The following is a 27,251-nucleotide window of genomic DNA, read 5'->3' as shown; positions in this document are numbered from 1 at the left end:
CTGTGTACCTGGCCTGCTTTCTGCCCTGGAGCTGCTGGAGTTCCCCTGGCCCTGGCTGGCTCTCAGCCCTGGGGAGCCAGTGGAGCTTTGCATTCTGGCCAGCTCTCAGCCCTGGGGTGGCTGGTGGAGCTCCATGTCCCAGCTGAGTTCCCCTGACACCAGCAGTCTCCCTGGGGTAGGAGTTGCCAGTGGGGCTCTGCACCCCAGCCTTCTCCCAACCACAGGGCTGGCAGGGTATCCCGCCTTTTGCAGGGGATCCCACAGATGCTCTTGATTATCTGCAATACTTGAACATCCAGATGCCAGGGTTGCCGGATATGAAAGAGTTTACTGTAGTATGTACTGCTCCAGAGATAGCAGCATGTCAGTAGTGTATAAGGGGATTCTTATTAGAACTGCACAAAGGCTATAGAGTTCAATTCATGTGGATATCATGAATCTGACCTTGGACACTCCATTCACAGGGTTAGACACCAAAGTATTTAGATACCTGCAGGTTTATTTGCAAACAAAGACTTTAAAACCATGCTCTCAAAAACCAAGCTCCTACTTTATTCTAAAATTCTGCATCTCTGACTTTAATCTGAAACTGATGAAAAGTTATACATCTCTGAATCTGTCTTCTGAATCCCAAACTGTAGAGATGGCTTTCTTAGAATGTCTTAAAAAACACAGGTCAGGGTATTTAGCAGATTATCTCAGATACAGTAAGGGATACTATGTTTTGAAGTATATTGCTTAGTGCATGCCAGCTGATAGCATATCATGAATAATGCAGATCCACTTACACATGGCTTGCACAGGGTAGGACATAAAATAGTGTAATTTTTTTTTTCTAAGCATTACACACATTTCAGTTCCTGAGATTGACTGGATGCGACCATGCCAACTCCCGTAATCTGTTTATTAAAGATCTGATTCAGCAAACGTTTATGACCCATGAATGGCATTCACATGTCAGGATTATGGAAGCAAAGAAAACTGTGTATCTGACAAACTGACACACTGTTACATACATACTACACAACCCAAGACAGCAAAACAAAGCAAAGTTTGCCTCACAGTGTACTATACTAGCATGAGATTTTTCATTTTAAGGAAAAAACGGGCCAAATTCTAGTGGTTGTATGGGTTAGTAAAATTTATCCCCTCTTCTGTTTGAAGCAGGTATGATACACCAGCATAGCCTCATGGGCTGTGTTTACACTAAAACATTTATTAGGTGATGTTTTGAAAGAGCCCATAGAGCATCTACACACAAAAAGCATTCTTTCGAAAGTAAATTGAAAGAATGTGGGGCTTCTTTAGAAATCACTCTTCCCTTCCCGTCTGAGGAAGAGTGTAACCTTTTGAAAGCAAGTGTGTGTAGACTTTCCATGGTGCCCTTCTTTCAAAAAAAGTCTTCATTTTTGATCCCGGGTCTGTTCTTTCGAAGGAGTGGGGACTGTGTGGGCCCCCTCTTTCAAAAGAGCAGATCACTTTTTTGTGTATGGATGCACTCTGTCGAAAGAAGCGCTTTCGAAAGAGATCTTCCGGGAGGGCTTCTTTTGAAAGACCTTTGTAGTGTAGATGTAGCCATGGACACTTACTAACATTCCCTAATACGCTCGCCTCAAATGTTGTCGCAGGATGAAATCCTGGCCTCACTAAAGAGTCTGTGGATATGGCTATCCTATAATCATGGGGATATGATTGTAACTCATGTAGGCATACCCACATTAGTTTTAAATAAGCAAGCACTTCAAAGAACAGCAACAAAGATATTATACTGTGGGATTTCAGTGTGGACTGTACAAGAACACACGATATCCCAAGCATGTATTTGTACTCCTACTCCAAACTGGGGTCCATGTTACTGATCGTCAATATTTTTAGCCATACTATCTAAATGAAAGATAGTATGTGTATACCTACACAAGTTATAATTACATCCACTGATTAACGTAGATAACTCCCTTAGTTGGTGTAAGTACCACGTAAATGTAGCAGAAGAAAGGAAAGTAACAGAGGCAAATAACAGGAGACTGAAAAGAGTGAATTAAAGCAGGACACACTCTGTTTTAACTTAGGTCTTACAGTTTCTCCACATCCAGTGAAATCACCTGATCTCCTTTGCGCATCAATAAACAAATATAATAAATTTGACTAACTTTCATCACCTTGCATACCACCTCTAAATTTGGGTGGCACCATTACCAGGAGAAATAAAATCTTTCAGACACAGCATTTCTAGAGTTCGTTATCTTTTACCAAATGCTTCAGATTTAAACTTGTAAAATATATATCCTGTAAACTGTAGCTTTTGTTCTTCTCATCTATATGAAAACTAAAAAGCCTCCACCAGTTATTTTGCTATGCCTCAAATTTGAAGTATTTAAGCCTTATTAGAAAAAAGCTATCTGGTGCATAGGCTGATACATACACACTATACAACCCTACTGTTTCACTCAAGATTTAGTTATACTAACACCTATGCCTGTGTCTTCACGTGCCGCTTCTTCCAAAAAAGGCATGGTAATGAGCCACCCAGAAGATGCTAATGAGGCATGGATGTAAATTTCCCACATCTCATTAGTGTATGGGCACGTGATTCAGAGTCTGGAAGAAGCTCTTCCAGACTACAAAATACATGTGCAGACGTGCGGCCCGCAGGAATCTTCCAGAAGCAAACCCTCCTTCCAGAAGCCCCTTCTTCCTCAAACCCTCCTTCCAGAAGCCCCTTCTTCCTCAAACCCTCCTTCCGGAAGCCCCTTCTTCCTCAAACCTTCCTTCCAGAAGAACTGGAACATGAAGATACAGCCTGTCATTATATACAAGTTATTGTTTTGTGCCCTCTAGTGGACAATACCTTGAGTGCTTAATACTAGACTGTAAGAAAAAGAACCCTAGCTTAATCTTTACTGGCCATAGTAAATATGGAGATATATCAGTCTCATAGACCTGGAAGGGAACTTCAGAGATCATCGAGTCCAGTCCCCTGCCCTCTTGGCCGTACCTATCACCATCACCAGATTTTCTTTCAATGTTTGCCCTAGAGCCTAAAAGCAATTTAAGAAGCAATATGCTGCATTTCACTTCTTATTTATGAGCTAATGCACAAGTGTACTTTCATTTTAGGTTAGTGAGGATAGATCAGGGGTGTTTAACTTTTTTTTTCATGGGGGGACACACTGCAATTTTTTACAAGTTCTGGGGGCCAAACACAAAATAGCCCTAAACCGCCAACCCCCCTAAGCTTAACCCTCCCACAGCCTTAGAGCCCCTGCAGCCCCAAACTGCCCCAACCTTAAACCCCCTGCAGCTCCAAACCATCCCCAGCCTTAGACCCAGTCCCCCCCAGGCACCTCTCCAGACCAGCTTCTCCACATGTCCTTCTCGATGCTCCCACTGCCTCTCCAGCTCAGCCTGTCCATCTGTCCTGACAACTCCCCACCCCCTCTCCAGCCCAGCCAGTCCATTTGTCTATCCTGACCACTCCCCATTGACCCTTTGGCCCTGGCAGCCCATCCACCCCACTCAGTCCAGCTCTGTCCATCTGTCTGTCCCAACACTCTCCCACTGCCCCTCTAGCCCAGCCAGTCCATTTCTCATCTGTCTGTTCATCTGGACACCACTTGTCTTGGCAAGCAAGGCACAGAACTCCTGCTGCACTGCCTAGGGATAGGGCAGAACTGGCCCCACAACAGTTCCTCTGTGATGCAGGCCTGGCCATAGTAGGCAGGCTGCACAATGCCACTCAGCAGTGCACTCAGTGGCTTGCTGCCCTCAGCAGGGCTGCTCCGCTGCCGTGCTGGCTGGGGAGCGAGTAAACAAATGTGCGCCAGGATTACTTGTTATGGGGGCTGCGCAGGGACAACACCCCACAAGAGTTGGAGCCCATGTTCTCAACAGCAACCCCTGCCAGCTCCCCACCATGTACATCATGGCAGGGCACTGGGAGTTTTCCATGCTGCATTGTATGGCAGCCGAAGGAGCGAGTGGTGGTGGCAGGGGGAGCCACAAGGGGCTCTTTAAAGAGCCACATGAAGCTCAGAGCCATCTAGCCGCCTTTTAAAAATGGCAACCCTGCTGGCTCAGCAGGCAGGATAAAAAGGCTTCGCGGGCCAGATTCGGGGTTGTGAGCCATGTGTTGGACACCCTGGACATAAATCATGACATTTAGGTTCTCACCTTCATTGGGACAAAACCCCACTTTCTCTAACGGGAGATTTTTTTTTAGCCCACTGCTCCTGAGTATGCACATGGTTACTTTGTACTGGATCAACCTATCTAGATGATGGTCAAGCCAATGTAAAAGGGATACAGTACGGCTCACATAAGCTGCGTCTACATGTGCCGGCTACTTCAAAGTAGCCGCGCCAACTTTGAAATAGCGCCCGCCACGTCTACACATGGCGAGTGCTATTTCGAAGTTGACATCGCCGTAAGGCGGCGAGACGTCAAAGTCGCTATCCCCATCAGGAGATGGGAATAGCGCCCTACTTGAAGGGCACGTGTAGACGATCCGCGTCCTGCAACATCGAAATAGCGGGGTCCGCCATGGCGGCCATCAGCTGAGGGGTTGAGAGACGCTCTCTCCAGCCCGAGCTCTATGGTCACCGTGTGCAGCAGCCCCTTAAAGCTCCCTGCCCCCTGCCTTCCTGTGCAGGAAGCCGAGAGAGCGTGCAGGCGGCAGCAGTAACACGCGGCCAGCCTGCACACCTCCCTGCAGCCCAAAGACACACCCCCACTGTGATGGCCGCCCACCAGCCTCCCAAGCGCCCCCAGGGCACCCCTCTCAAGGGGAGCCAGGGCTCCCAGCCTGGCAGCCAGCTGGGGAAGAGGCAGCAGGGCCCCTCCTGGACGGAGGCCGAGATCCGGGACCTGCTGGGGCTCTGGAGCGAGGAGGAGGTGCTCCAGGCAATGGGGAGCAAGAGGCGGAAGGCGGATACGTTCGCTCGGCTGGCCGAGGGCCTGGCCGCCCGGGGTCACCCTGCCTGCACTCCTGACCACATCAGGAGTAAGGTCAAGGAGCTGCGGCTGGGTTACGCCCGGGATGCGGCTAGCTGATCTGGGGCCGCCCCCGCCACTTGCCCATTTTACAGGGAGCTCAGGGAAATCCTGGGCCCCCGGCACACCTCCTCCCCTCCGGCCACTCCTGACACCTCGGCTGATGAGCCTCAGCAGGCCCCGGAGACGGAGTCCGCCCCGGAGGCAAGCCCCGCACCCCAGGGGCCCCCCCAGGAGCCCACCCCTGGGATGCCGGAGGAGGAGGAGGGGGAATCCTCCTCCAGCAACGGGGAGCTCCACATCATCCTGGCTTCCCGGAGCTCCAGCAGGGCGTCCGCCCACAGGGTGTCCCCCGACCATGGGAGCGGACCGTCAGGTATGTACCCCCCCGGTGCACACCCCTGGGGTTGAGGGGCGGGGACAATAGACATGACCAGGGCCCTCCACATGCCCAGATGACCATGGCCCCAAGGACAGCAGTGGCATGTCCCTCAGAAGAGTGCATCACCCCTGCCCCCGCAGCAGGACAGTGCCATGCCCCATCCCTGGGGATGGGGGGAGCGGAACCTAGGGTCCCCCAGGGGTGGGACACCCATCAGCAGCAGCAGCAGCATCTCCCGGGGACGGGGATGGGGAACCAGCAGCAGGGGGTGGGGGGACAAGGGCCATGGCTCGGGGGCCACACTAACGGCTGTCTCCACTCTTCTTCCCCCCCGTGTTCCATAGCTGCACCATCGGAGGGCCCGGAGGGCGCCGGCGAGGTGTCAGTGGTCCCAGAGAGCCCACTGGGGCCATCGCTGCAGGCCAGCCCCTCGGTGGAGCACCGACCAGCCCCAAGTCAGGGCCAACGGCGGACCCAGAACCACCACCGGACGGTGATGGACCCCCAGATGCTGGCGACCCTCCAGTGACAGCTGGAGGTATTGGAGCAGCGCCTGTGGGTGGACGAGCGGCGCCTCCAACTGCAGGAGCGGGAGCTGGCCTGGCGCCAGGAGGCATGGGGAGCCTTTATGCGCACTTTTGAGCACATTGTGGACTACCTGGCCCTCCATACTGCACCACCTGCTGCTCTGCCCGCTCCACCTGCCACTCCACCCGCCGTCCGCCACTGAGGGGCCTTCCGCCGAGGGGGACCTGGGGCCTGCTGACACCCGCTGGCCGTACCTGCCGGTTCGCCCGGCCCCCAGCCAGCCTCGGCCAGGGCTGAGGCCGAGGCGAGGGTCGCACCCGCCAACCCCAAGCACTGGACAGAAGGAGGTGTGGGGCCCAGGACATGGCCCCTCCCCTTTGTACATATCCCCATTATTTTGTATATAGTTTGTATTAGACCCCTGTTATTTTATGATACCTGCCCACCCATGTAAATAGTTCTCCCCTTCCTTGTGTTCCACTATTCATCATATAATATATATATATTTGTAGTAATAATAAGAGAATTCACCGTTTTGTGGTTTCAAGAACAATAGGCCTATTTTTATTTGCAAGAAAAGTGGCGGGGGGGTGTGCTCTTGGGTGCTCTGTGGTGTGGACGTAGGGCCAGGGAGTGTTGTGGAGGATGGGGGGGTGCAGTAGGGGGCTTGCCAGCGTTCACCCCGCAGACTGGTCAAAATGGGCCCACAGGGCCTCCCAGACCTGGGTCCCCTCGGGGTCCACCTGGCGACTGAGGGCAGCGCATGGCTGCACGTCAGCCCTGCCAGCCTCCACAGCCCAGCCCTGAAAGAATGCCTCCCCCTTGCTCTCCACCAGGTTGTGGAGTGCGCTGCACGCGCCCACGATCTGGGGGATGTTGGTGGGGCCTGCATCAAGGCGGGTGAGGAGACACCTCCAGCGCCCTTTGAGGCGGCCAAATGTGCGCTCAACCACCTGGCGCGCATGGTTCAGGCGCTGGTTGAAGCGCTTCTGGCTGGCAGACAGATAGCCCGTGTAAGGGTGCATGAGCCAGGGCCAGAGGGGGTACGCCGCGTCTGCGACGACGCAGAGGAGCATGGTGGTGTCCCCCACAGGGATCTCCCACTAGGGGATGTAGGTCCCCGCCTCCAGCCAGCGGCACAGGCCCGAATTCCTGAATACCCGGGTGTTGTGGGTGCTGCCAGGCCAGCCAACATAAATGTCCAAGAAGCGGCTCCGGCTGTCCATCAAGGCCTGGAGGACCACCGAATGGTAGCCCTTCCTGTTCAGGAAGCGTCCTCCGCTGTGCTCTGGAGCTCAGATGGGGATATGGGTCCCATCCAGAGCCCCAAAGCAATTTGGGAAGCCCAGGGTGGCAAACCCCATGATGGCGGCATCCGGGTCCCCAAGCCGCACGAGCCTGTGGAAGAGCAGGGCGTTGATGACGCGGACGACCTGCAGGGGAAGGACATGAGAGAGCACCAATGAGGGGTGTGCAGGGTGTGCCTGGCCCTCCCCCACCAGGCCTCCCCTCCACCCCCAGGGCTGCCTCCCCCTCCACGTGGGTCCTCTCACCTCCATGAGGACAGCCCCGACGGTGGCCTTGCCGACGCCAAACTGCTGGCCCACGGATCGGTAGCTGTCTGGAGTGGCCAGCTTCCAGACAGCGATGCCGACCCGTTTCTCCACGCTGAGGGCACGCCGCTTGGTGGTGTCCTGGTGCCTCAGTGCGGGGGTGAGCCACTGGCAGAGCTCCAGGAACGTCTGCCGGCTCACACGAAAGTTCTGGAGCCAGCGGTTGTCATCCCACTCGCCGAGCACCAGCCGCTCCCACCAGTCAGTACTCATGGGGTAGCTCCACAGCCGGCGGTGTGTGCGGCGGGGGAGAAACTCTCTCTGATTTTGTGTTTGTACAACATCCACATAGTGGACTCACAATGAGATAGAGGCCCCCTGCTGCTAGTATAATGCAATCACTAGGAAATAAAAATGCACACAGTGGGGTTAGCAATGATTTAACCAAGTCAGATTGAAAATTAATTTAAGATAAGCCAGTATAACCGTCTCATGTAGACAAAAGTCAAAGAGATGGGCTTATAGCCCATCCTTGCTATTATATAAAACCAAAGCAAAAATTATTCTTCTCCCCTGTCCCAGGGAAATATAAAAAGCATGAAAAGTAAATTAGATTTTTAAAATTCTTTAATTTAATCCTATATCAGAGATATTTTGTTTTGAAAAATACATGATCTTTAAAATTAGTATTCCTTTAAGCAGAGAAATTACCAAAAACTTTGCTGAGATTGTGATGAAAGACAAAACATGACATTGTCTGGAACTATTAACAGAAACATCCACTACAAATTCTGCACCACAACGCAAGAAACCAAGGTTGGGTCCCCTCAAGTTTCCTGCAATGCACAGAAAGATACTGAGTCACACAGCAAGTATTATTTTTTGTTAGGTATAATTACTTTATTTTAACTAGAGTAATAAATCAGTGTCTTTGAACTCATTTTACAGACAAGCTTTAGGCAAGTTAAACCAGGCTACATTACAAAAAGCTTGCACTGCTTATCTTGAGCAGCTAATATAGAAATTGAAGGATATATTTCAATAAACCAGATAACATTTATTCTGTTGTACTCTTTAGCATCACCTATATCGCTAACCCCTAAATAATTATATTTAACAAGCTGTAAGTCAGCCGACAAAGCTTGATCATAAACATCAAATAGTAATTACCAGCATTTTGAACCCACACTAGCAGCTATGACTGTAATTTTTAATAACCTTAATATAAACAGAAAAATGAAAAGGATTTCAGTACTACTTTCACGAATAAAGGTTCAGGATAGTTCACACATCTCACTCATCAGAATCTGGTTTAAGTAAATCAAGAGAAGCAGTGTATCTAATGGTTAAAGGATCAAGAGTTAAGCAACCTTATTTCTTTTTCATCTCTGCCACTGCCTCATTGCATGTCCTGGGGCAAGTTACATTTTCTGTGTCTCAGGGCTGGTCTATATTGAATTTACATCAGAATATCTATATCTCAGAGCAACAACTGACCTGTGGCGTTCAAGCTTTGGAAAGGAGGGGGAGTGGCACAGAGAGAGTGCAAATCAGCAGATTCACGGTGCTCCAAAAGTGCTGGGAGAAGGAGTAGGAAGCTTGGGGATCCACTGCATGTGGGAAAGGAAAAGGAGGCAGACAGTGGATGTGTACTCCACAGGCTGCCCACCACTATATTTAATAATAACCCCAATCCAGCAAAACACAGTAAAAATGGAGATATACATGTGTCATAGAACTGGAAGTGACCTTGAGAGGTCATTGAGCCCAGTCCCCTGCCCTCACAGCAGGACCTATATCACCATCCTTGATGCATGAGGGTTTTTTTTGTTTTTAAATCTAACCTTCCCCAGACCCTTGAAAGGCACCCTTAAGGACTGAACTCCCAACTGCTGGCTTACAAGGCCAATGCTCTAACCACTGAGCTACCCCTCCCCCAATTTTAAACACTAGCTAGTTAATGCTTAAAGTAAAGTATGTACATAAGTTAGGACTGTCAAGCGATTAAAAACAATAGAAGGTCATTTATTGAAGTGTTTTGGATGTTTTGTTCATTTTCAAAGACATCGTTTTCACTCACAATACAGAATACAAAGTATATGGTACTGGCTTTATATTTAGTTTTGGTTATAAACACTTTTCAATGTACCTAATACAAGTACTGTAGTGCAATCGCTATCAACTTATGAATTTACAAATATAGAATTATGTATAAAAACCTGCATTCAAAGTAAAAAAAAAAAAAAAATACAACTTTAGAGCCCAAAAGTCCATTCAGTCCTACTTTTTGTTCAGCTAACTGCTCAAACAAGTCTGTTTACATCTGAGTGAGATAACATTCCCCACTTCTTCTTCATGTCACCTGAAAGCGAGAATAGGCTTTGTGCAGCACTACTGTAGTAAAGGAAGGAGGTAAAAGGGAGTGGCACAAAGAGGAGATACTGAGAGTTGTTGCTTGAGGAAAATGCAGCACCAAGAGAGCAGCCAGCAAGTCTGGGTTTCTACCATCTTGCCTGGCACACAGGCCAAGTAAGTAACTCCAAACCCAGAGCCAGCTGATGCCCATGGAGATCCTACAGGCCACAGGGGAGATGCTGCAGGGCAGCTCCCAGACAGCCTGCAGGCCATGGGAAGGGATGCTGGAGGCCAGAGGCAACCCCAGAACCCTGCCCCATCCAGACAGCCTGCAGGTCACAGGGGAGCTGCTTGAAGGGGGGTAGCTGGAGTGGGAACAGCCCCCAGACTCTGTCACCCCCACAGCCTACAGGCCATGAGGGGACAGCTGGAGGGGAATTAGCCTGAAGAGCCTGAAAACCATGGGTGGCAGCTGGATGGTGAATAGCCTTTGGAACCTGCTCCCTTCACCCCAGACAGCCTGCAGACCTTGAGAGGTGCAGCTGGAGTGGAGGCAGCCCTCCAAATCCTGGTCTCTGACAGCTTGCAGGCCAGAGCCAGCCCTCCATCAGACAGCTTGCAAGCTGTGGGGAGGTGGGGGGGAGGCAGGATTGCTGGAGTAAGGGCCTTGAGGCTGAGAGCAGCCTCTAGAGCCTGACCAGCCCCCCAGAGCACCCTGCCAAACAGGCTACAGGATGGAAGGGCTGTTAGAGGCTTGGGGTAGCTTCCAAAGCACTGCCCTCCCAGAATGCTGTCCCTCAGCCCTCAATTGAAACTATAAAGGGTGCGATCCATAGTCCATGCAGACTGAAGGATGCCTGCCTACCTACAGACAGGCTGCAGGCAAGCAGGGCGGAGCTGCAGGCAAGCAGGGGCGGGGGAAAGGAGGAAGAGCTGGAGGCAAGACCCAGCCCATAGAATCCCAACCCCCACCTGACAAGTACACAGCCCCAGATACCTCAATCCCAACAGAAGTTACTGGCTGGGGAGCACAGCCCTGGTCCCCTTGGGAGCAGCTGCTGACCTGGGAGCACTGCCCTGGCTCCCTGGAAGGGACTGTCACTGCTGAAGCAGATCCACCCCTTGTCACCACAAATGGTCTCAGTAACCTCCCCGCACCACCCAGCCCTTTTTCCTGAGCCTCCTGTCCGAACTGCTGCACCTCCACCCCCTACCTTTAGTCCTTCTCTCAAGCCTCTCAAACCTCTGCCCTAAGCACCCATCCCTTACCCCTCCTCACCCCAAACTCTCTTTCCAACCTTAATTTTTCTTCTTGAAAAACACAGCCACTGAAAGGAAGCATGTATATTTTTCATTTATTTTTAAAAATTACTTCAGTTACAGACCCAAGCAATGCCAGGAACATCTGCTAGCCACAGCTTAAAGCAGGGACCGGGAGAAGTGGGGTCCCTCACAAACTTGATGCCTGACTGAAAAACAAGGAAAAAAAAAAAAAAAAAAGACACCCACATCATTCCCCTCACACACCAAACCACAGCCCATAGGGGCCAAAAACGAGGGGTTCAATGTGTGACAGAGCTGACAGGGAAGTGGGCTTGGGAACTAGGGGGTCTGGGAGAGTGGTAGGGTGCAGGAGCAGACTTGGGGTGGGCAACCTGGATGGGAGTGGAGTGGTCAATCTGGGCAGGAATGGGGCATAGGAGCGGGCTGTGGGGTAGAGTGTGAGCAGGAGGTGGTGAAGGAACAGGCTGGGGGAGTTCCGATAGGTAGAGGGTGCAGGAGTGGGCTGTGGGTAGGGGATCTGGGTGGGAGGGAGTGCAGTTCCAGGCTGGAGGTCAGAGGCATCTGGGCAGGAGGAGGGTGTAGGAATAGGGTGGGAACGTCTGAGTGGGATGGGTGCAGGAGATGGGTGTGGGTGGAGGCTGGGTGGGAGGAAGGGCGCAGAAGCATTTGGTGTGCGAGGTCTGGAACAGAGAAGGTAGGGTGGGGCTGAAGGGATCTGGGAAGGAGGGAGGTGCAGAAACAGGCGGTGGCACAGGAACAGGGTGCTGCTTACCTGTGCAGTGGGTCAGGAATGCACATGGTTCTGCGCTAGGGATGTAAAATCCCTCTCCCCAACTCTCTGCCTTCCCCACTCCTGTCCCTCTAAACCACATAACCCAAACCATCTGCCCCTCCTCCTGAACCCATATCCCCTCCCAGACTCTGCACCCCAGTCCCCTGCCCCAGCTGATAAACCCCTTCTTCCCTAGGTCACAACCCAAACCCCCGCAGCTCCTCACACACCCAAACTCCTCACCCCAAGCTCACTTCTGCACACAACCTCCATCCCAGACCTCAGAACTCCTCCACCATTAATATCATGGAAGAGTGCATCCCTTGACCACTTCCCAAATTTCTGGGATGTCCCCAACCATCAGAAATTGCCCATCCCTTTTCTCAACGGATGAGGCTTATTGGTTAGGTAACATCCCTACTCTGTGCCTCCCCCCTGTGTCCAGGCACCACCCTTCGCAGCTCTGACGGTTGGAATTCCAGGGCAATGGGAGGGGAGCTGGTGGTGGTAGCGGTAGTGTACAGCCATGTCCTGCCCCTGTGGGCCAGATCTGGCCCTGGCTTGCCTGACTCTGGCTCATGAGGCTCAGGGTTTCACATATCCCATCTCACAGTGGGCTCAATGCTAGGGCAGGGAGCTCCAGCCTCAGGGGCTGGATCCAGACAAGCTACAGGCCAGACCCAGACCACAGGCTGGGGTTCCCCAGTCCTGACTTAATGCAAGGTAAGGGTTTGGTTGTGCCAGGAAAATGGGACATGCTGGAATGGGATTGCTTCTTATACAACCATACAGAAAGGAGACAGAATCAACAAGCAGGTGCTGACTGGCTGTGGGGGTGAAACCCCTGATCTGGAATTGAACAGACCCTGACTCTTCCACTCCAGGGAGTCTCCACTTGCTACCCAGACCAATGACAGTTGTGGGAGAGATGCCTGTGGATGAGGGAGCTGTGTGGAGCCACTTGGATCTCCCACCCAGGAGCCACTGCTGAACACACTAACTGCTTCTGGGACTGGCAAAGGGCTGGGAGGAGGACGTGTTTTAGCCCTATAGTGCTACTGCCCAGGAGCTGTCTGAGGTAAGTAGTGCCTGTTCAGACCCTATATCCTGAACCTCTACCCCATTCCTGAATCCCTTCCTGCACCCCAACCCGCTGCCTCAGGCTCCGCCCAGAGCCCCTTGCAGAGTTGAAACCTCTTGGCCCAAAACTAGAACTTACACCCACTGCATGCCCACCCCATGCCTCTGCCTGGTGAAAGTGAGTGAGGTTGGGGGGAGGGAGGATGATGCGAGCAGAGCAGGGCCTCAGAAAAAGGGGAGGGAAGAAGGCAGGGCAAGGGCATCTGGGTTCCAGGTAGATCCTGGACTGCACTTAAATTCAGAAAGTGATCTTGTACTTTAAACGGTTAGAAACCAGTGTTCTGTAGTTCATGCACTGCCCCCACTCATTCCAATGCAGGATTGTTCCCTAATGTTATGGCTATTGTAGTTTTAAATATCTGTCAGTGGTGTTTCCTCCATTCCCTTGGAAATATTAAAGCAAAGATATTTAAAGGATTTGTTCATGCCAGGAAAATGGGAAGCACTGGAATGGGATTGCTTCTTATACAACCATACAGAAAGGAGACAGAATCAAATCCAGAATCCTTTGGAGGATTTATTTGTCAAGAAGCTTTTTTCTGATATTCAAGAACAGGTTTTCCCTTTCTTAAATTCAATCCATTACACCAGCTACACCCCCCATAAACCACAGCTAATACTGTAATTCCTCTCCCTGCTCAGTGGCTACTCCTTTCAGACATTTGTAGATGGCTATCACATCTCCTTTGGGTTGCTGATGTGACATGCCATGCTTATTTGACTTTCCTAATCTCTATTTATAAGATAACACTTCCTCCATCACCCTTTTCCCACCTCCCCTGTACACCATTTTGTTTCTCTTCTGTTTGTTTTGCCTACATTCTTGGTATCAGCCCAATGTAGCCTCAGAGAAGAGGATTATTCTCTCTACTCCCCTGAATACATAGCACAAACCTGCACTGGCATTTCTTGCTGCCTTGATTTGAAACAAATACTTAATGTATTTTCACCAGAGACATCATCTTGCATTATTCCAAGCTGATTTCCATTTTCTGCTCCCCCAAATAACCTCTCTAAGAACTTTTGTAATATCTGTCTTATTCAGTATTTACAGCATTGCATACTCTTTCATTTAAACACCTTAAATAAGACCAGAACAAGCTTTAGTTCCTGCTGCACCTGATTACACACCCTCTAGCAATGCACCATGTTGTGCTTTATTACTGCCCTGCCACCAGTTTTTAAGCCATTCCCATCCAAGTCATCATGAAGTCATTTGGAATGTGAGATGTCATGGAAACTATCAGACACACCTTTACTGCATTTTTTCCACCCACTGACTACAGGCTAAATTGCGATATTTAGCTTCAGTGCAGTGTAGGGATAGGGTAGCACAAAGCCATGTGAAGGGAAGAAGCTCCTCATTGCTGTGCCTTCCCACACCGCATAGCAATGTAAAGGTTAGCCACAATCTGTCCTACAGTACTTAGGGAGTTGGGTTTTTAATTAATGTAGTTAAGTTTATCTAAAACAAGGCCTGATCCTGTATCTATTGCTATCCCTGGGATGTTTGTCACTGACATTGGTGGAGCAGGAATGGGATTAAGATTTGTTCCTTATACCCTGTGGTACTTATTGCTCCCGACTTGATTATCTTCTAGGTAATTAGCGATTTCCCTTCCCCATACCCATGATCAGATCACTGTAATTCTTATTGTCAGGCTTCCTGTCTGTTGCTCATAAGATGCAATTCATATCTGATGCTGCACCTCTAATTTACATAAGCAGTCAACTGTCTCAAAATATCAGTCCTAAATTAATACTTTTATGCTAGCTTCTTAAAAAATCAGAGTTTTTAAACTTACATATGAAGCTTAATGTCTGTAGCCCTGGATATTTTACTGAGCTATCATTTACATCACAGAGCCACGAGCATCACACTGGTGTAAATATGCACCATGCTTTACACTTAACATTGAAATACTAAGGAACTATGGCTTTCTGTAAGTATGTTTTAAGCTGTTGCAGCAGCTCACTTAATAATTCAGTCTCAGATTTTAAGTGAAGGTTGAAGATGTCAAGTGTACTAATGCTTATTCTTGCTTTTAGGATTATTTCATATCGGGCCTTTGGACTTGTGCAACATTTTATGGATAACAGTACTCTATAAACATACTAGAACATCATGTTAAAACTCCTGACCCAAATCTGCAAGTCCTCCAATCAAATGGTATGCACTCCTGCAGCCAAAGCAGAGTCGGCACATAAATGATGTAGTCCCAGTCCCTTCTGAGCCAGTATTAGGACTGCTGTGGATGCTTCCTCATGCAATTCTGAGAATACAGACTTTCCTTGTAACCAGATACTATGCTGAGGTTTCCTTTACCACCTTCTTTCCCTCTCCTCCCTTCATCATTTGTCCTCTTGCCTCCTTACTGGTTACACATTTGACCTGGGACCAAGTGCATTCTTCCCTACAATCTGCAATACTGAGTGGCTTTATTTGTAGGACCCACACTTGGAATTGTTCTAGTGAGATCACTTCCACCTAGCACATCCTGATCCAAGAAAAAAGGAAAGATGCTAAAAGCCAGTCTTTTTGTGGAGCCTGCCTGTATTTAGTGATATGTTCTGCATATTTTCAGATTCTGGAATGCATGCTCACTGAAGACATGCTAGTTCAGAGCTTTATGATCAACACCACTGCATCCTGTATTCAATCTACTATCACTGGGTGTGGCTGTTCCCAGATTACATTTTTGTAGACAGCAGGGTGTCTGTCAAAAATAATTTTTCTTTGGTTTTAGTTTGGAGGTGCATACCTACAATAACTCATCATCTGCTAAATTCATTGTCAAGACTTAGAAAAGTCTGCCTGAACTCAGCTGGAAAGAACTGTGATTCTGCAGATACTCTGTATCTTTATGGAAGCAAATTGTCAATCTGTTTGTGAGCTCAGCTCCATAATTTCAGCCTTCATAATCTATAAAGATAACAACGCAGAGCAATGTAGTAGTTTCTACTTCTTGCCCAGATAAATTCAATTATAATAAACATTCAGCAATAGCATATTGCAGTACAGAAATACAAGGATGCTAAATTCATTTATGAACAACCCCCAGTTCTGTTGTTGCAGACATTCCTTTAATACGTGTAAGGAATGTTTGAATACAAGTAACTTACTTATCACTAAAATTAACACAAGGGTCTCTCTCTCTCTCTCTCTCTCTCTCTCTCTCTCTCTCACACACACACACACACACTTACTTAGTACAGGATCTCTTTCCTGACAACTCCTTTTTCTATAGGCCAGGACAGTATTTGATTGACTTTCAGCACAATACCTTGCAAGATGGGGTCCATACTTTATCCAAAATAACAATGTAAACTGTGCAACAGTAGACCACCAAATTTTTCTGTACAGGTTACACCTTTGTGATCCAACAACCTCAGGACTTGAGCAGCCCAGACCAAGGATTTTGCTAGGCTAGGGGAGAGTCCATATGCTACTTCTGGCCTCTGGTCACAGGTCCTAAGCTCCCCTCCCAGCCCCAACCACTTCCCAGATGCTGCCTGTGGCTCCCCAGCCCCGACTCCCAAGCCACTGACTTCCTGGCTGGAGAACCACTGGCTTCCCAGCCCCAGCCACTCGCCTCCAGGCCAGCCCACAGACAGCTGGCTTCCTGTTCCCCGCCCCAGCCACTGCTCTCCAGCTCTGGGCTACTGGCTCCCCAGCGCCAGCCATGGCTCCTCGGCCGCTGTCAGTCCCCCTGTTACTGGCCCAGCTGAGGCTGTCCAGCTTGGGCTGAAGCTCCCAGCTCGGGCTGAAGCTCCCAGCTCCTGGACTCCAAACTGACCCTCACTTCAGGACATGGGGCTTTCTGGTCCAACAACATCAGTGGTCCTGTTGGACCACAGATGTTGCCAGACCAGAGTCTCAGACTTCAGAAGTTCAACCTGTATAAACAAGCTGTATCCTATTAAGGGATCACTGGCCCTTTAAGGGCAGGCATAGCCCAATCTACTCATGATGGGTATCTCTAAGGAGAATAAACCCACCTGTAAGCAATTCCTTGCCTAGTTGACTGGTGGGCAGCTTACTGAGTAACGTGCACCTGGCCCAGAATAGACTATGAGTGGTCAATTGAAAGGTGCGCTCTCACAGAAAGAAAGCTCCCAAACAAATAAGTGCCACCTACTACGCTTTCCCAATGCAGGGCTGGAAGCTCTGAATTAACACATGTCGAGCAGGACAGCCATTGAACTGCTGGATACAAGGAACGTATACCTGACTGGCTTGTAGTACACAGGACCCAGGAGATGGAAGAAGGCTGGAGGACTCCAGAATGGAAGGATTGGACTGAAGAACCTAACAAGGAGGATCTGTTGGTCCGCGTCCACACTACAACAATCTTTCGAAAGATGATCTTCAGGAAGAGATCTTCTGGAAGATCTTCTTTTGAAAGAGCATGTCCGCACACAAAAGTGTATATTGAAAGATCGAATCACTCTATCAATAGAGAGCATCCACACAGCCCCCACTCTTTCAAAAGAATGGGCCAGGGATCGAAAAATCCAGCGCCACGAAGGCTGCTCTTTCAAAAACAGGAGCTCTTCCTGATCCAGGAATGGAAGAGGGTTTCTGGAAGAAGAGCCACATTCTTTCAATTTTGGATCGAAAGAGCACATTTTGTGTGGACACTCCTTGAGTTCTTTCATAAAAGGTTCTGATTTTCTGAATGAACTTGCTAGTGTAGACGCGGCCATGGGTCAGGGTAAATGATTGCAGGTGCTGAGAGGGAGCTAAGAGCCCTTGTTCCTACATTGCCACAATGGGGTGTGCTGAAGATGGTACCTTGTCATACATCCTCTTTTAATCCACTATTAAAGTATATCCATGTGAAACTTATAAAACTGTATTTTAAGCTAGTATTTATAAAATCATCAAATTATTTACATAGCTTACAAAATTAATTCTAACAATTTTGTTTTAGCTTATACTATTCACAGATGCTGCTTCTTACCTTCAAGCCTTCAGTTGGCAGCCTGTAGCCAAACCTTGCCGGTAGATCATCAAATGTCTGTGTTCCATTTTCAAAATTATACTAAACATAAACATAAAGAAAATCAGATCTGTAACATGTCAAATGGAAAACAAAGAAACAACCTAATTTTCTTTATAGAGCAAAAATGTACAATACATAGAACACTTTTGAACCATAAACACTGCTTCTTCCAGTAGCTACGGATTTTCTGGTGTTCTTTCTTCCACATATGCCCAACCAAATCTGATATAGTAAGTAAGATGAAAGAGCTTTACTTCATGTAATAAACTCATTGGCTGTGTCTACACTAGCTCCCAACTTTGAAGGGAGCATGGTAAGGAGGGTATCAGGAGATTATTAATGAAGTGCTGAGCTGCATATGCAGCACTTCATTAAGCTAATTCTCCCACGCGGCAACTTCAAAGTATTAAACTTCGAAGTGCCAGCTTGCCTGTAGCCACAGTTAACTTGCAAGTACTTTGAAGTGCCCGGACTACTTCGAAGTCCCTTTACTCCCCACACCCTCCTTAACATGCTCCCTTCAAAGTTGGGAGCTAGGGTAGACACAGCCACACAGTTCTTTCGAGTTTCCTCTCTTCAGAACGATTTAACAACATGAAAATAAGATGAATTCCCCCAAATGGTGGGGAAAACTCCCTTCTCCTCTCCTTCAATTCAAGCACTAATGTGAACTCACATTTTGTGAAGAAAAAAAAAGAAAAAACACTGGGAATGGCCAAAGTGTACTTTGAGCGAAGGGTACACTTTACCCTGACTCATGAAGATGGTTTTGAATAGCAGCTTTTCTTCACTTTGAAATGAACCAGTTTTTAAAATGTCTCCAGCATCTAGAAAGACTTAGGTTCACAGGAACATGAGAAAAAATATCCAGTTTAAACAGTTAACAAGTTCTAAAATGTTTTCTTTTTATGGAAGCTCAAAATCAACATAGAGCAACAATGCATAACAGCTCAAACTGTTTAAGCGCACATTTTCCTGTTCCCTGTGACTTTTTCTCTATTGCCCTATGTCACAGCTAGTCGGTGGCACCATATAAGTCTGTAATAAACTTGGCAAAAAAACCAGATCTTGGCAGATTGGGGAAAACCCCAAACATGAAAAACTTCTCGTTTGTAGTATGATTAATTTAAAATGAACATTAATTCAGGAATTCAAATAGTTTAAAAAGCAGTTCAAAATTATTCATACACTTACTGCATACTTGGATTGTCAAATACAGCCCATATGTCAAGGTGTGGTTATATTTACTGCATAACAAAGAGACATCTCAGCAAAAGTCTCTAACAGAGGAACTCCCAAGCTGTACTTTTAGGGCTAACAACTACATATAGTGCATAGTATTGCCGACATCCAAGTGAGTGGAAGAAGTCTCACTAACCAGCAAGAAATACTTCTCAACTTAACTTGCTAAATAGAAATGTTTAGCTTGCAAATACATGTTTACTTCAAGTGATCTTTTGAGATTCATCAAAGTGGTGCTCCCCTTCTGCAGACTTTAATAATTCCTGGTTCTCACACAACACTCTCCTTCAGTAAAACATTAGACACACTTAAAAATGTCTAGATATAAAAATGTTAAGCATTTTATAAAGAAGAATCTGTGCCTTTCCCTGATCCTCTCTACATTTCCTCATTCCTACTGCCCTCCATGACCCACTGCATTGTGCCACTCCAAGCATCTTTTCTTTCTGCCATCCCCAGGCTCTCCAGTACCAAGGCATACAGCTCTATGCCAACCCAGTCTCCTCTTCCGTAGCCCACATCCCCCTACATACAACTGCACCATTTCCCCCCACATCTACCCACTCTCCAAACTATACAAGATGTCAGTAGCACATCCGCTTATACTTATAAACCCTCAAAAGAAGATAATCTTGTTCTATGAGCATGTGAAGATGCTTTGTATAAATGTAGCCCAATCTGGTAACACAGGTAACATGCAACCCACACACCCACTCTATGTCTTGCCACTTCATAGCACACACTCCTGCATAAAGCATTCTCTATCTCAGCCCAGTGTACAGGGGAGCTTAAACATTCTTCAACCCTGAAGGAAAAAAAACAAAAAAACATTCTTTCCTTTACAAAATCTTTCAAGCTGTGTATGGGCCTTTAATTTTCTAGTTCTGCATAGTGCAGCTAGATAAGCATTTCCTTTCCTGCTGAAGGCCCCTCTCACGTTCTACTGTCTCTTTTCCATTGTCTTGCTTTTAATGAGCCCTTTGCTAATCCCATTACTCGTTAATTTAGCATGAGGTATCACCAGGGTTTTGTTTCTCTGTTTTAGAGTACTTTGTAGTTCCACCATTAATCCCCCAAAATATTACAAATGAATTCTCCACAGAAAGACCTTTGGTGATATAGTGACTCCCCTTCTTGTCCCACCAAAAACTCATAAAAAATTTTAAGTGAATTTCAATTAAGTTAAAAATCTTTTTTTTTTTTAATTTTACCAAACTTTCCATGCACACAAAAGAATTACCCTAGCACGAAAAATGGCATGCAGAAAGATTCTCTTCCCTCTGAGAAAGGAGGAGAAAAATCAGGCCTATAATGGAAAGGAAGTTTTATACCTAGATAGGTAATAATAAAGCAGGTAATCTCTTTTTGTATAATATCCACCTTAAATAGATGCTGAAAAGTGATAATAGCAATCTAGCAAAACCATCGTAAGTACCAAATAAAACAATTCTGTATTTGGCAACCTTGCACATTACCACAAACTTGTGGAGCTTTTGACCTAATATATTTTTATTTGCTCACTCAATCATCCTATTTAAGAGGCTCTCTCTAATGAGTTTATCTTAATAATTTCCTCGGGTATCACTATGGGTAACAGAATAGCTGATTATAGCAATTACATTGATTTTTTTTTCCAGTGGCTTGAACATTACCTAAAAGAGAAAAAATGTAACTTCCCTCATATTACTCTATTTATAATAATTTAAGTGGTGAAATCCTTTTCTAATAGTGTATCAAACAATGAGATAATCTGAGATGATACCCACTGAAAATGTAATTCAACTGAGGATGGGGTGTATGCATGTCTGTGAGTGTGTAGGTATCTTGACAACACTTAAGGGTAACAGCTTATTTCTCTACTCCCAAAGCAGGCCCCAATCTTCCACCCACCTTGTTAATGGCACTACTCACCAATACCACTCAGTGTGCACAGACCACCTAATATCCTTAATACTCCTAGAAAACAAGCCACAAAATATCAGACATCATGCCATTGACCTTTAAAAAGAACTTCCCACTGGCTTCCTATTAATCACAACTGGGGAGAACACAACTTGTTATATCCAAATGGTATTCAACCCTTCCTAATATTTTATACTATATCTCTATAACTGCAGAACTTAATATAAATAAATGAAGATCTGAGAGGATCTTTCAGTACCCATAGTCAAACTGCAAATTTCTCTGGACAAAATTATCCTATGCAAACAGCAGAAAAAAGTATTTTAAAGAATCACTAGAATGTATCATCAGCTAGCTAGCTACTTATTCTGACCATTAAATTAAATCAGTGGAGACCTCTTTTTAAAGACCCATAGCACGAAATGACATACATATTTTGGCTGGGACTTTCACAGTATCCTAAGGGAGTTCAGTGCCTTACACTGAATTTCAAAGAGATTTCAGCACCTAACTCTAGCTTGGTCTAAATGTCTCTCCTTTATGTTTGAATAGCTTCATGTAATTAATAAAATATATACGTGATATTAACTTTGCATGGATAATGTTTTATAATGTATCACATTATATGATGTATAAATAGGAAAATTTGAAAGATGTTCTTGTTCAATTGCATGTCAAAATATTTATTAAACTTACCGCTAAAATGTCTGCTTCCACAGGCAAAAGGTTTAGGAAAGCAAACAGCTGAACTGTCAGAATGGTGTAGATCTGAGTGGCAGACAACATTAACATTCCTATTGACAACAGCATTTTTAATTAAATATCTGTAAATAAAACAAAATAAATAATCAGGGCATGTAGCAGATATTCTTCCTAAGATTCGTTAGTCAGCTGTTGATCAGAGCAAATTAATTAACATCTATTTAGATATAGTAGCTAAACAGTTGTCTTTCAAAGGAATATATTAAGAAATGTTAGTTATTCTTAAGAGACAAGAAACATTTACCTGATATTATTATTTCACAGTTAAATACAGTTTGCCCAAAACGCATAGCTTCCATGGGATTTGATGTCTATCTAGAACACCAGCACGGTTAGCTATTCAGCTGACAGGAACAATGAAAATACTTTACACCAGGAGCGGGCAATGATTTTGATTGGGGGGCACTCCACGATTCTGGTAATTGGTCAAGGGATGGACTTTTCTATGGAGGTGGTGTGGGCTCTGGGATGAAGGCTGGGTGCAGAACGGAACTCAGTATCGGGAACTAGGGTGCAGGGTAAGGTGTGGGGTCTAAGAAGGAATTTGGTTGAAGGAGGGGGTTGTGACCTAGGCTGGGGGAAAAGAGGGTGCAAAGGGTTTGGGTTGTGACCTGGGGTAAGGTCTTGGAGCGGGTATGGGTGCAGGAGAGGATTCAGACCTGGGGGGAGAGTAGCAGGGTGTGAATGGTCTGGGAGGGAGCTAGGGTGCAGTGCCAGAGACAGGCTGTGGCCAAGAGTCCTAAGCAGCTCCCAGCCAGCAACATTCTCAGGCAGGCTTCCCTGCCTGCCAGCAGCCCCAGCCCACTGGCTATTCCACGTGGTTCTCTTTGCTGGGGGCAGGCCTGCTGAAACAATTTTTATAGTGGTGGTGCTAAGAGCAGTTGAACCAAACTGGAAAAGCCAGTATATTATAGAAATGTCTTCAAGCTGGGGGGTGCTGCAGCACACCTCTCACACCTAGGTCTAGCATCTATGCTGGGGGGGGGGGAGGGCTTCACACACTCCCCCCACCCCCAGCAAAAAATCTCTTAGCTCTCACTGGCCAGTTTCCAGCCAATAAGAGCTGACAGATTTTGCTGGGGGCAGGGACAGGATATAAAGCTCTGCTCCTACTCCCTGCTGCAGGGGTAGGCTGTGGAACAGATTAAAAGGCTTGGCAGGCTGCATCCGGCCCATAGACAGTACATTGCCTGCCCCTATTTTACACAGGCAATATGCAACTTTCCAAACAACTTACAATTGGCATAAAGCAGTGGACATGCATATTTAACTTCCTTCCTCTGCCATAAAGGCAATGAGCCAAATTATCCTCTCAGTTACACTAAGTGCTGACTTCAAGAAACTCCACTAAAGCCAACAAAGTTATTCTGGATTTACACCAGTGTTAACTGATGTTGTGAACCTGACACGTTCCAAGTACCTACAAATACTGCAGACTTCAGTAGTGCTAGTGAATGTGCAGCATGTGTTAGAAACAGGACATGAAAGGAGAATTTTTGGTCCAGTATTTCCTATCTATGATCCAAAATCTCTTGTGAATTGTGTGTGATTTAAAGATCTTTTAAAAGGAAAACAAACACTCCCATCATGTGATTCCAAAAGAAACCAATTCAGCTGTTTTTAACTTTCCAGATAGAATACAGTTTACAGAAAAATCGACAGAAAGAATGTCAGAACTGTCATATTTTGAAAACAGTGATAAAGTAGTACTTTGTCTTGGAATAGAAATGAGATACTGTAACAAAAGATTTAACCTTCTCAGAAAGAATTTTTCCTCAAAAGTCCAGCAGGTCAGTTTTAGAGTTTCAGACATTAAATGTCTGACACTTATTTTCATGAATTCTTTTAAACCCATGGTGTCCAATACGCTCCCTGTTCATCACAGGTGGTGAATAGGGCAGGCGAGTGTGGGGAAATGTTGCCCAGTAGCTCAAGAGAGCTGCACACGTGGAGCAACCATCCATCTGCTCTGCACATGAGCCCCATCACATGGTGAAACAAGCACATAGTGGCAGTGGCAGAAGTGGCTTCTCCAGCCCCAGCAGACTCAAGCCGTGGGGCAGCTCGCAAGGCACAGCTTCAGCTTAGGGCAGCTCACATGGTTCCAGTGAGTAATCTCAGGGGTGGGCTGGGGGAGCGGCGCCTGGCTTGGGGAAGGGGGGCAGGCCTGTGGCAATCAGTTAAATTTCTCTTGCACACCACTATTTTAAACAGTCGGTAGACAGACATTAAAAGGGGGCCTAATGTTACCAATAGCAGATTGGTGCAGAGATAGTCTACAGAAACTAAGCCACTCTGCACTGGACAGGGAAAGATGGAAGGAAGTAGTGAGAGAGGTGCTGAGCCCACAGTTATTGATGATGATGATAATGTTACCAACTTTCTAAGTTAGCTTTCAGGCTTCTAAGGTCACTTTCTATTACTTGTTTTTAAGTATCTTGATTGAGAAGGTAAAATAATTTCACAATTCGTATCTATCTGCCTTAGGCCTGCTCTACATATAAATTTTGTACTAGTACAATTATTTCAGTTAGGAGGTATTACTTTTTAAAAAAATTAAAATAAATTATGTTACAACACCTTAAATATGAAAGTGCTATCAGTGTAGATTATTCCCCTCCCTGCACAGAAATACATTCATCCAAAGCCCCTTAATACCGTGCAACCATGTTAACACAAAGAGTGTCATATTGTAGTACAACGAGTCATATAAAGTGGTACAACCTTTGCTTTCTTATATAACCAATTTTCTATAGCACCTATCATTATAGCATTTAATCCCTATATATATCTTTCAAACAATACTACACAAATTTCACTGTCACAACCCAATCATTGAATATGTTGAATGGCATAATATTAAGCCAATATCTAAACTATAAACAGCTGAAAATAACTCAAGAACATAAGAACATAAGAATGGCCATACTGGGTCAGACCAAAGGTCCATCCAGCCCAGTATCCCGTCTGCCAACAGTGGCCAATGCCAGCTGCCCCAGACAAGGAGAACAGAAGACAATGATCAAGTGATTTATCTCCTGCCATCCATCTCCTGCCCTTGTACTGAAGGCTAGGGCACCATACTTTATCCCTGGCTAATAGCCATTTATGGACCTAACCTGCAAAAATTTATCGAGCTCTTTTTTAAACCCTAATAGAGTCCTGGCCTTCACAGCCTCCTCCGGCAAGGAGTTCCACAGGTTGACTGTGCGCTGTGTGAAGAAAAATGTCCTTTTATTAGTTTTGAACCTACTACCCATCAATCTCATTTGGTGTCCCCTAGTTCTTGTATTATGGGAAAAGGTAAATAATTTTTCTACATTCACTTTCTCCACACCATTCATGATTTTATATACCTCTATCATATCGGCCCTCAATCGCCTCTTTTCCAGACTGAAAAGTCCCAGTCTCTCTAGCCTCTCCCCATATGGGACCCGTTCCAAACCCCAAATCATCTTAGTCGCCCTCAATCTACTCATTCATTTATAATTAACTTTTTGCAGATACTCAGTTATTGTTGGCATTCACTTCTGTCTTTAGATTAAAATGTTGATTTATAATGCAGCACAAAAATAACTGGTAATTACACTAAGCAAAAAAAAAAAAAAAGGAATGTGACCCAGTTCCCCACTGGTTTCAATAAATTCATATATTACACATCCTTGCCATGGTAATACAAATTGCTTCTATCAGGCTCTCAGAATTTTTCACACACTGTAATTATCTCAAAACTTTCACTATTTTCCTTCTGATCTCTAGCACCTTTATTACAACAAGGCTATACAAGCTTGATTATCTGGCACGCCTGGGGAACACGGGTTGGCAGATAATCAGATTTTCTGGTTGTATGAGTGGGCTGCTGGCTCCACTCAGCTGACCCTGATGGGGATGCCAATCCTGCTTGCAAGGGCTGGGGAGGGGGGCACCCCATGGCAGGCAGCCTTGGCTGTGGAGGGTGGGAGAGAGAGGCCCAGCAGTAGCCAGCCACATTCTGCTATCCCCAGCTGGGAAGCTGATCCCACAGCAGCTGGCCCAAGTGCTTGTTAACAGAATGTGCCAGTTAACCACTTGAACAGGCAATCTGTGATGGTGGGAACTGTTGCAGAATCACTGTTTTTGGAGAACAGAGATTTAGCAAACATCTGACAAGGATGTTTTAGGTACATCTGATCCTGCCTCAGCTTGGGAGGTGGGGAGGGGGTGATCCATGGGCAAGTAGAGGGGACTGACTAGATGACTTTGTGTGTCTCCTCTAGTCCTACATTTCTATATAGCACTTTTCAACAGCAGATTCCAAAGTGCTTTAGAAGAGGTCAATATTATGCTCAAGTTACCTATATGTAAACTGAGGTACCAGGAGGTAAAGCAACTTCCCTAAAGTCTGTTGGCAGCAGAGCCAGAAATAGAACCCATGCCTCCTGAACTTCTGTCCAATTCACTAGCCATTATGTCACATGTGAGCCACTAGTGCTCATGACCGAAAGTCACAGAATCTTGCTTTTCTTCCCAACTTAAATACTGACTTAGCAAAAATGAGTGAGCTCACATGACAGTCGTAAAATGGGACTATGGGACTAATGACATTCACCTTTGTGGATCAACAGGACTAACTTTCGCTCAAGTAAGGTTTGGTATGAATGGAACATTGAGCTCTCTCCATGGCAAAACTGTAAATCAATTGAAATTGCAACAGGAGTATGTCTAAAATCATTCACGAGCACTAGATGTAAGCTTTCATTTCTTACAGTACTAGACATATTGTAACTTCATGATCCAGCCCACCACCCATAGCATAAAAGCTATGTCCTTGAATATTTGTATTTTGAGTATTACCAACTCCTTTTTCAACAATGCAAAAGCCCATACGTTCATATCTGTCTAATGTGCCTCTCAGTTTTGATAGTCCACTATATTACTTGCAATTGACTCTAAATAATTCTTGATAACATCTTGTCGTGAATGAGTGCAGGGAAGGGGTCAACCTCTGCCTGATGTAACTTGAGTCAAGGTGAGCCAATGGGAGTGGAGTGACTTTTTGAACTGAGAACAATTACAGTTTAAGGGTTTTTTTCTGCTGGGGAGTCAGAAAGAAGACAGAGGGAGATCTCCCAGGCAATTGAAACGAATCCCATAAACATCCTGACTATCTGAAAAGCAACCACAGAGGTGAAAATAGAAGCGAAATGTATAGACGCAATAAGGTTATGGTTATTTTGAATTTGGTTGGACTGTCTATCTCTGTGGTGGTGTTTATTGTTGCTTTGATTAAATGACTTGATTTTTCCCCCTGTAACTTTTAAACTGAATCCCAGGGAAATATTCTCTGTCCTATAACT

The 27,251-nt window shown here is 46.2% G+C and overlaps 1 protein-coding gene across 1 annotated transcript in view; it reads right to left on the bottom strand.

The window, feature by feature from the left end:
- Positions 1-27,251, bottom strand: part of RNF13 (ring finger protein 13) — a 102,655-nt gene that overhangs the window by 63,391 nt on the left and 12,013 nt on the right. Inside the window, exons 2-3 of the mRNA XM_075004101.1 lie at positions 21,850-21,977; positions 17,968-18,048 (exon numbers count right to left, since the gene is read on the bottom strand). Of these exons, the coding sequence (XP_074860202.1) occupies positions 17,968-18,048; positions 21,850-21,963 (195 nt within the window). The 5' untranslated portion in view covers positions 21,964-21,977. The remainder of the gene's footprint in view (positions 1-17,967; positions 18,049-21,849; positions 21,978-27,251) is intronic.

The sequence above is a fragment of the Carettochelys insculpta genome, chromosome 10 (assembly GCF_033958435.1).
Source record: "Carettochelys insculpta isolate YL-2023 chromosome 10, ASM3395843v1, whole genome shotgun sequence".
NCBI classification, from domain to species: Eukaryota; Metazoa; Chordata; order Testudines; family Carettochelyidae; genus Carettochelys; species Carettochelys insculpta.
Note: the sequence above shows the minus strand (reverse complement) of the source record. Positions and strands in the feature narration are given on the sequence as shown.